Genomic DNA, 9,771 nt, shown 5'->3' with positions numbered 1-9,771 from the left:
TTGACTACTGCAGAATACATAACCAGTAAGTCCTAATATGAATTATAATTGTATATAATATGAACAAGTCATCTCATTTAAGATATTGTTTTATGTTCCATGTCTTGGGCTGAAGGAAAAAAAGAAAGAGAAAATTTCCAGTCAGAAAATGGTAAACAAAAAATTCCTGTAATTTCTGGTAGAGAATAATCGGTGATAGTTAGATTACCCAATAACACAGATAGTTTAATCAGTATAAATATTGTTCAAATATTGTGAATAAAGTAAACAGCTTATTAAAATATTCCACACTAAATAATAAATGACCAGCACCTTTCAAAGAGATACTATTTTATATACTGTGTTGTGTGGCAAACATGACACAAAGAGTTAATTTCATTCATGTACTGTTGCAACATTAAGTGAAGACCTCCAATTTTGTTCCTTTGGGAAAAACATCTTCTACCGTTGCCTTTACCCAAAATATATGTGTAGTATTTTTTTGCACACATCTTTGAGCAGGTTTTGGAAATCATAATAATGAATGTGAATCTTCTCTGGAAGAAACTAGCTCACATTCAGCAGATAAAAAGCAAGCATTTTTAAGCATTTCTTGGTCAATTTCAAGCAAAATTAGGTCAAATTGATTGAGAATATTTGTAACTTTTGATGCAAATTAAGCACAATTTAATTCAAGACTTTTCTCCAACAATAATATCTGCATGCAGCAACCTCACCAAAGCAAAAAATAGTCTTCAGTACTTTTATCTTTATTGTTCAGTATAACATTTCCCATACAATTAGACAGAGGCAGCACTGGGCAAAATTTACCATCTACATTTCTTCAAATTATTGCCTTTCGTGTCACAAGCCAATGATCGATTTATTCACAATGTTTACTTGGCCTTAAAGAGAAGACGAAAGCAGGTGAACCTGATTCATGATTTGGATCTCAGGTAACAAAAATGAATCACCACTAAGGCAAAAATGGTTTTGGCACAAACCTGATGAATGTAATGATCCCATAATTTCACTACTGGCTAAATTTTTACTGACATAATAAACCGTAATCTCAGCACCCATCTCATGAAATCCAGTTTCACCTTCTTCTGAGACTGCTCACTGGCCGCTGTAACGTCCGATACAAAAACATCATTACTCTTAAGTCCAAATTTCCACGTACACGATTAGCTTGAATGACAAATACTGCATGGAAGAAGTGAAATCACAGACCTTAAATGAGTCTTTTGTACTACCATAAATACTCTAAATGTGAGTGCAATATTTTGATGCAGCTAACATATGTAAGAGTGATAAACAAGAGTATATATGACTTCTAAAATTTGCCATCTAAACAGTTTAAGATTTTACAAAAGTTTTGTTTGTAGTAAATATGTTTTGGTCGTTTTTCTTTGAAACAGTGTTGCTAGTCACCTGACGCGTACCTGTTCATCATGTTTTTTTTCTGCACCTTTCTGGGAGTTTTAATATTTCAGCTTTGATACTTTTATGGTGAACCACCATGTAAAGGTTGGTCTATTCACAGAGGTAGTCCCTTATTTTTATTATTAACTGCCTAAAATCTTGACAACAGTATTATTATACTACTACTCGTATCTGTATGGTTTCATATAAATACGTTATCAGTCATTTTTGTCTGTTATACACATATTTATCGGGGAGTTATCGTCACTCTGCGATAAATCGTCGTTCTTCGCGCTGAACGCGGACTCCTCCTCAGTCTGAATCGGATCGTGTTTCCGTTTGTGGAGCCTCAGGCTTTGAGAGCGGCTGAAGCCTCTGCCGCAGATGTCGCAGCCGTACGGCCTCTCTCCCGTGTGAAGCCTGAAATGGTTCTTGAGGCTTGAAGCTCTCGTGAAACTCTTTTCGCACTCGGGGCAGTCGAACTTCTCCCCGAAGTGGATTTTCTCGTGTTCCCTCAAGCGGCCGGACTGGTTGAAGCTCCGGTCGCACATGGAGCAGTGGTAGGGCCTCTCTCCCGTGTGCGTGAGCCGGTGTCTGTTCATGGCCCCCGAGTGGGCGAAGCTCTTCCCGCAGTCGGGGCAGGAAAACGGTTTCTCTCCGGTGTGGACCTTCTGGTGACCTTTGAGTTGACCTTTCTGGGTGAACTGCTTCCCACACAGAGTGCATTGATAAGGTTTCTCCCCTGAGTGAATCCGCATGTGAATTTGCAGCGCCGACATCTTATGACAGTCTCTTCCGCAGAGCCCGCAGCAGTAAGAGCTTTTCGTCAGATTGTTGTTAAACTGTTCCTGCTCCGGTGATGCTGGAGGACGGTCTTTATCCCCGTCGACGGCGTGATCGGGATCCTCTCGAGACACTGTGGAAACATAAACGAGAAGAACTGAAACGTGCCATTTATAAACAATGAACACAAAGCTTTTGCTGGTTAAGACACTGCTGCTCACTGTGGAATCCAACATGATATAAGACTGAAAGGAGACCGAATGAGATAAAAACATTAGCAGATGATTTTCAACTCATCTGTGTTCTCAATAAGCATTATCATCCAGCCCAGGTGTTAAGTAAAGGCCTATATGAGTTTATGTTTCTGTAGTACAATGCAAGGTGCATCAAATGTCTCACCCCACTGTGGACAGACACCTGCCTCCCATCTTAAATACTGTGTATGTTCAGAGCAGCAACATTAACACAGCAGTTGATCAAGTCTTTTTACAGGTATGAGCCCTTTCAGAGGCTTAAGACTGATGCTAGAAGAAAGGACAAAGGGAACTGTTGGCTTTTCTTCTGAATTTAACAAAGTATATACATGGTCTTATTAGTCAGTCCCTAAAAACTAAACCTCTGGCAGATTAGTTACAGATTAATCAGAGGAAATTCTATCAAATTCTAGAAAATCAGGAGACTTTAGCAAAAAAAAAACAAGAAATCCACACTAACCACAAACTGCAGGGTTCTCATTTTCGAACCAGTCAGCCAGAGACATCAAAAAGTCAGCCGGAGTGAACTGCAAAAAGACACAGCCCACGTTCTATCATTTTAAATACTGAAATACTTATCTTTGGCTGAGCATAAACAGTACAGAAAAGCTGCTTGCAGGGAGCACAGTAAGCAGACAACAGCCAAGATTTTCATTTTGTTGTTTGGCCAACTCACAGAATGAATTGACTAAAGTTGAAATTGGCTAAAAATGAGAAGCCTGCTAATATAATAAGTGAGTTAAAGTGGCTACAGTCAATATTTTCATATTAACAATGGATCACATGACAGAGACTCTGCGGCTCCTGTCAGCTCTCCGAAGATTTATTGCGTCTTTCAGTTTATAGTTTTGGCTTTCTGGCCAAAACACAATTTTACTGTTTTGGTTCAGTCTCACCGCTCTCATAGTGATGTTTCCAGAAGCAGCCACCTGATAAAAAAAAACTCTAAACCCACTGTACACTGTATGCCCAGCACCAAACTGCAGACAGACAAAGTTAGTCACTTGCCGGTGAACGCAGTCGAGCTAAAACGCAGCTAAAAGGAGAGTAAATATCGGACTAAATATTCATCAGGTGACCAGAAACACGACTCTAAATTAATACCAATGTTGCTCCGTGTCTGCAGGATGTGTAAATAGGCAACTGATCGCTAAAAAGTATCAATTTGAAAGATAATGTTAGTGTTGTCATTGCCACAGTTTGCTTACGCTGCCCCCTGGTGGCCAAAAACAAAAATCACTGACTGTAGTTAATGCAGGTTTAAGTACTGCCAGCTACAGTGATGCCTTTGTATTTTTGGGGCATTTTTGTCTTGGGTGACTGTGGCTCAGCTGAGCACATCGTCCACTAATCCCAGAGTTGAGAGTTTGATCCCCACCTTGTTCTAGCCACATGAGTGTCACTGAGCAAGACACTGAACCCAAAATTGCTCCTGATGGTTAGGAGTGAAGGTGTGTGAGAATGGGTGAATAAGAGGCAAAAAATATATATAAATGCAGCCCATTTACTAAAATGGGGGGGGGGAGGGGGGTGACATGCAAGAAAGCTTAGCAGCCAGAATGACATGATGTGACGATCACTTTATGCATCTTCATCACTAAACCACCACGATGCCCCTGATAAGATTTATTCAGTGGCGACAAGCACTGTCTCACTCAACAGATTGTTTAGGACGGACCTAGACTGAGACCTGCTCTAGTAAAAGACATATAGTATAGTGATAAAATTACCATACTGACATTTAACATCTGCACTCCAGTAAAGTATTTACTTACTGTTGACAAGTTCCTCTTCTTCCTCCTTGACTGTAATTCGAATTTCTGTGTTGCTTTCCTGCTGCTGCTCTTCACTTTCCGCTGGCATGGTGCAATCTTCACTACCAGACACTTCATCAGGAGCTTCATCTACTGGGATAAACACAAATCAAACAACCCAAGGGGATTTAAAATCATTCTCAAGGGCATTACTATTCCTTTTTATGTACTATATCTATATATCTATAACAGAAATCTGTAATCTCATGTTAATGTACCGCACAAAGGTTCCTCTTCCTCCTCCTCTTTCACTATTACATTCATGTGTGGACTGGAAGTGCTGTCCTCCAGCCGGTCTTCTGTCTCTCTCAAGTTATTTTCACACTGGCCGGCTTTGTCGCAGTTAAGACCCTCTGAGGAACGAGCCTCGACTTCGACTGGTACACTCTGACTGTCAGACACCTGAGAACAGATCAGAGTCAGAAACAAGCGCTGATTCAGGTCAGAAATGATGCTGTGATGTTGAAATTTGATGTACACAGTAAATGAACCGCTGTGTATCATCATTACCTCAGTGATATTATTGACCACGTCTTGCTGGGATGATTCTCCAACCGTAGCTTGAACCGAGCCTGAGATGAGACCTGTAGCTGATCCGTTCTTGTTCTGTGTACATGACCTTTTATGGTTTCTGAGCGTCCCCGCCAACGAGAAGTGCCTCCCGCAGTCCGCGCAGGTGTACGGCTTCTCGCCGGTGTGGATCCTGGTGTGCCTCCGAAGCTCTCCGGGAGCTACGAAAGACTTATCGCACTGTGTGCAGCTGTAGGGTTTTTCACCCGTGTGAGTCCTCATGTGCGTCGTCAGAGTCCACTGCTGTGAAAATGTCTTCCCGCAGTCGGAGCAGTGGTAGGGTGTTATGCCGGTGTGGAGACGCTCGTGTCTCACAAGCGTACCCGACAAGGCGAACCGTTTGTCACAGAACGAGCACTGATAGGGCCTCTCGCCAGTGTGAGTTCTCTGATGATCTCTCAGCTCGGCCGCCGAGTTACAGCTCTTATCGCAGTCGGAACACGGGAACTTCTTCCTTGTAAAGCCTGCGACAACCTCAGAGTGCATCGCCTCTAAGTGAGTTTTCAGATGCCAGTGACGAGAAAAGCTCTTCAGACAGATGGAGCAGTGATACGGCCTCTCGCCAGTGTGAGTCCGCCGGTGTAGTCTCAGCTCGCCCTGACTGGCGAACCTTTTCTCGCAGAAAGTGCACGGGAACGGCTTTTCCCCAGTATGGACCCTTTCGTGAATCATGAGCAACCCCTTCTCCGGAAACCTCTTCTCACACATGGAGCAGGGGAAAGGCCTCTCTCCCGAGTGAGTGCGTAGGTGGCGCTGGAGTTTAGAGGCGTAAGGGAAGTCTTTCCCACACACTGAGCAGCTATGAAGAGATGGTGGTTTTTCATTTTGACTTTGACCAAATGTCTTTGAGGGGGTCTCCGCAACTCCGATGCCGGGGATAGCGCCGTCTCCTGTGTGAACAGAAAGATACGAGGAGGTGTTTTATTTAGGAAAACAAAAAAGCATAAACCTTTTCTAAACAATAAATCTTTGAACACAACCGAAGTGATGTGAGTCCCCTAGAAGTCAGTGTGATAATTCAGTGTCATTTAAGGTCTCACAGGTTTCTAACAAGTGTAAGAAATTTGAAGTATATCGATTTTCAACTGAAAAAAAAAAGAACTTAAAGTATCAGGTCTCAGTACATTTGTAGTCTGAGTAAGTGATTAACTGTGCAGAAATTGTGCATTTAATTTTTTTTTTAATTTATTTTATTTGCACAATAAAAACAAAGCAGCATAAACACAACAGCAAAAGAGAAGAAACAAATTGTGCAGGTGAGATTTAGAAACCCCCCCTAGAGGCTGGTAGTGATCTCTCCCCTCATTACGCATTATAAGCAAATACAAAAGTCATGTGATCCACAAAAATAAACAAACAAGCAACCACAGAATCAAAAGCAAAACATAAAGTAGGCAGCACAAAGCAAGCAAAGACACAAAAGAGATAAAATAATGTAATGAGGGTGTGTGTGTGTAGCATTCAGGTACCTCCAGGGATTCACAGGAAAATCAAATACAATAGCTTGGCTGGGAATGAATAGAGGAGACTCTGGATATTTCTTTTTCCATGAAGTGCATCCAGTGGCTGCACATTTTTCTTTCATCTGTGACTAATGTTCGACCTCCATAGAAGATACTATCGGGGCTAACTCAGAAGCAAAATTAGCATGTTGTAATTTCTTTGTGAGTCAGTTCGAGGTAGTTAGATTTAGATTTTCTAGGAACAGTCTTACATCAAACATTAGTTTAAAGAATCCTGTTCAGCAATCATTATTTATAAACTATTGTATTCAGGTGTCACAGGAGTTGAAATAAAAATAAATATATCGACTTATTTAAAGTTCTCAAATTATTTATTTATCTGTTGAATCAATTCTGAGGTAAGTTTTGCTCCTGCAGTTTGTGATGACGTATCTGACTGCATTATAATGAAAGGTGTTTAATATTTTGACCATGTAAAAGAAACTCCAGTTAAATCCAATAAACTGTTGTATTGGATTGCATTATAATGTACGGTTTTTCTTTGCTGTTATAAACCATTTACTCACCGAGATCTGAGAAATCCACTTCCTCTCCATCAGAGTTGATCAGGCCTCCAATTTCATGCTGATCTTCTTCGGCCAGGATCACAGCTGGTTCAAAGTCCTCTGGGTTTTCAGAGCCCATCCCTCAAACAAACCTTACAGAGACGAACAATCAAGTGTCAGTCAGTAAGTCGAGACTCAACTTAGCAGGTCAATAATCACAAGAGGAAAGTGTTATTTGAAAGATTTACATGCGCACAGTTAATAAATAATGACGTAGCGTTAAAACAATCATAGTCTTATTACAATAGTTTTATACAATCATGTTCCAATCACAGATATTCCTGTGTAGATGTTTTCAGAGCAGAAACCAGGCTTGTATTATTGATGACTAATTCAAACAGCACATTTCTTTATTCGTTAACATGTCCTAAACATCTCAGCTCTCTTATCACTTAGATATCAGCTGATCAGAACTATTTTAAATGACACTGGTTGTACACTGGAGGCTAATACAGACAAAATAAATAAATATTTTCACAATGAGCATCACTATACACTCATCGGCCACTTCATTAGGAACATCTGTCCTAATGCAATCCAATACAACAGCTCTGCCATGAATTCTACTTTTACGAAGCTTATACATTTCCAGTTTTTGTTGACATTGTCAGAAAGGTTTATGTTTGTTATTGAGATCATAGTAGGTGGTGATGGTGTACTAGAGTGCATGACATTGAACCGTGTTTCTAATATTTTGTCCACTCCATTAACATACATTAGGGGGGCTAAATATTCAGTAGACCACCACCCACTTCCGAGTTGTTGAGGTGTTGTATTGGATTGTGTTACATTGTTCCTAATGGAGTGGCCAGTGAGTGTATGTCTCTTTGCTTTATTGTATAGTGTATTTTGTTTTGTATGAATACAAAGATCCCAAGGGTTCATTCAGTGACTGTAGTTGTCTTTTTTTATGTCTTTCTGTAGCGCTCGTTAAGATAAGATAGGACTTAATTGATCCCCAGAGGGAAAATTAGCATTTTACAGCAGTGCAGGAAACAAGGTAGCAGATAAGAACTAAACACAACAAAATAAAAAGTCAAGTAAATGGAATTCAATCTATATACATTATAAACATTAAATACATTACAATACTGGGCTACATGACCTGACTTGTGGGTTGTAAAAATAGAGAAGTTGTGCAAAACATATGCATTATTAATGGTTCTGGTGGATGTAGCTATAGATACGTATGTAGATGTTATATAGGTGAAAGTTCAAACTAAATTCCCAGCAGATCTCTATGGGAGAAGTATTGTTGTCACTCATCCCCTTAAGCAGGGAGGACTGCTTGTACCAGCAGTGCCTCCATCCTTTTAAAATGCATCCATTATCCTGCTCAAGGACACTTCAGCAGGGCGGATGCTTTGTTGTGACAACCTGACTGGGCCTTAAAGCAACAGGAAAATCTCCCTGAAGGATGAGCTGTCCTTAAAATGTTTACTGCATAACGAATATCTTATCCAGGTGCAACATTACTGGTCATGGCACTATGTTACTGTGTTTATTATGTACTGTGTGTGTGTGTGTGTGTGAAACATCTTATCTGCACTGGGTATCCCTGCTAGCTACGTAGCATTAGCTAGCTGTGACTGCTTTATGCCACATCATTTAAATCCCACATTAGTCTTGATTTGAGGTTAGATATCAACCTCACTGACTGACCTGTTGGTGTCTGCGGTGTCATAATAACACACATAACATGAGGAACAAACGCGACCAGCAGTGCAGACACCAGTATTTGACCTCTGAATGAGATGTCTCAGTCGGTGACCAGCTCTTTGGTCAAACGACCACCTCTGCCTCAGAGAAGAAGACTGCTATTAGCCAGCTAGCCACAACCGTCACAGCGTTCACTCGCTTTGCTTGAGCTTAGCAATTAGCTCACGATTAGCCACCTAAGCTACAACCGCTATTCAACAATAACAAATGAGAGTCCCGACAGATCAACAGTTAAATCCAAGCGTGAACATGCAAAAAAAAAAACGTGCTGCAAAATTCACATCAGCTCAGGGCAACACTCGCTAAGTTAGCTAGCTAACGTTTACCAACAGACAATAGACGTTTTGACCAACCTCAGCATAGATTCTCCCTCAGGTAAAAAAAAAAAAAAAAAAAAAAAAAAAAAAAAAAAAAAAAAGTAGTCGCTCGATAGAAGTTTATTGAGACGACCTGACAATATTCCTACTTTTCTCTCATTTTCATGCCCAGTGTGTTCAAATAGCGTGTCTAATTAATGACAACTAACTAATGAGGTAAGTTAAATAAGCGTTTGGAGCTGATGACAACCTTTCTAGCATTAGCTGGTAGCCACTTACAGTACAGTCGGAACTTCCGGTTGGCTTTTAACATTAAGTCAAGTCAATAATAGAGCCAATAACATGATATTATACTGTAGCTTAAAGATCCTCTCCACACGTTCACCGATGTTTATAAAATACTATACTTTGAATAATAATTTGTAACTGACATATTTTTTTCCACACAAAAAAATTTGAATTACCTTGTTAAAATCCTTAAAGCCCCCCTCCACTCAAAAATGTTTCTCTTCTTGTCCCTTGTGATGTATGTGCAGAGTTTGACACTAGAAGGCTGTTTTAACATTTGCGTGCTGAAAGTAGAAAGTTTCTCTGTGCTCACTGATAAATACCATTTTAAAGGTGCAGTGTGTAGAATTTAGTAGTGGCACGAACTTGGCAGAAATGTTATATAATATTCGTAAGTATGTTTTAATTAGTGTAAAATCATCTGAAAATAAGAATTGTGTTTTTGTTACCTTAGAACGAGCCCTTTATATCTACATAGGGAGCAGGTCCTCTTCTACAGTGGCCGCCATGTTGCACCGCCGTGTTTCTACGGCAGCCCAGAATGGACTAACCAA

At 40.4% G+C, this 9,771-nt stretch overlaps 1 protein-coding gene across 5 annotated transcripts; it reads right to left on the bottom strand.

The window, feature by feature from the left end:
• Positions 1–728: 728 nt before the first annotated feature.
• Positions 729–9,415, bottom strand: LOC122979828 (oocyte zinc finger protein XlCOF28-like). Of its 5 annotated transcripts, none has more exons than XM_044347595.1 (6): positions 9,394–9,415; positions 6,855–6,985; positions 4,766–5,715; positions 4,474–4,657; positions 4,217–4,348; positions 729–2,320 (listed from the first exon to the last, which is right to left on the bottom strand). In XM_044347595.1, the coding sequence occupies exons 2-6, from the start codon at positions 6,970–6,972 to the stop codon at positions 1,623–1,625; spliced, it is 2,082 nt and encodes a 693-aa protein (XP_044203530.1). In that variant the 5' UTR covers positions 6,973–6,985; positions 9,394–9,415; the 3' UTR covers positions 729–1,622. The 5 variants fall into 5 exon arrangements, with proteins under 5 accessions (XP_044203530.1, XP_044203531.1, XP_044203529.1 ...); XM_044347596.1 differs by lacking the exon at positions 9,394–9,415 and adding an exon at positions 9,209–9,275; XM_044347594.1 differs by lacking the exon at positions 9,394–9,415 and adding an exon at positions 8,966–9,202.
• Positions 9,416–9,771: the final 356 nt, after the last annotated feature.

The sequence above is a fragment of the Thunnus albacares genome, chromosome 3, assembly GCF_914725855.1.
Source record: "Thunnus albacares chromosome 3, fThuAlb1.1, whole genome shotgun sequence".
Classification (NCBI taxonomy): Eukaryota; Metazoa; Chordata; class Actinopteri; order Scombriformes; family Scombridae; genus Thunnus; species Thunnus albacares.
The sequence above is the reverse complement of the archived record's forward strand: the minus strand, read 5'-3'. Positions and strand labels throughout refer to the sequence as shown.

Coding starts and splice junctions, on each gene's coding strand:
- LOC122979828 (XM_044347595.1), bottom strand. CDS start 6,972: ATGGGCTCTGAAAACCCAGAGGACTTTGAACCAGCTGTGATCCTGGCC. Junction 5,716..6,854: donor AGTGGATTTCTCAGATCTCG/GTGAGTAAATGG, acceptor CTGTTCACACAG/GAGACGGCGCTATCCCCGGC. Junction 2,321..4,216: donor AGAAGAGGAACTTGTCAACA/GTAAGTAAATAC, acceptor ATGTTTCCACAG/TGTCTCGAGAGGATCCCGAT.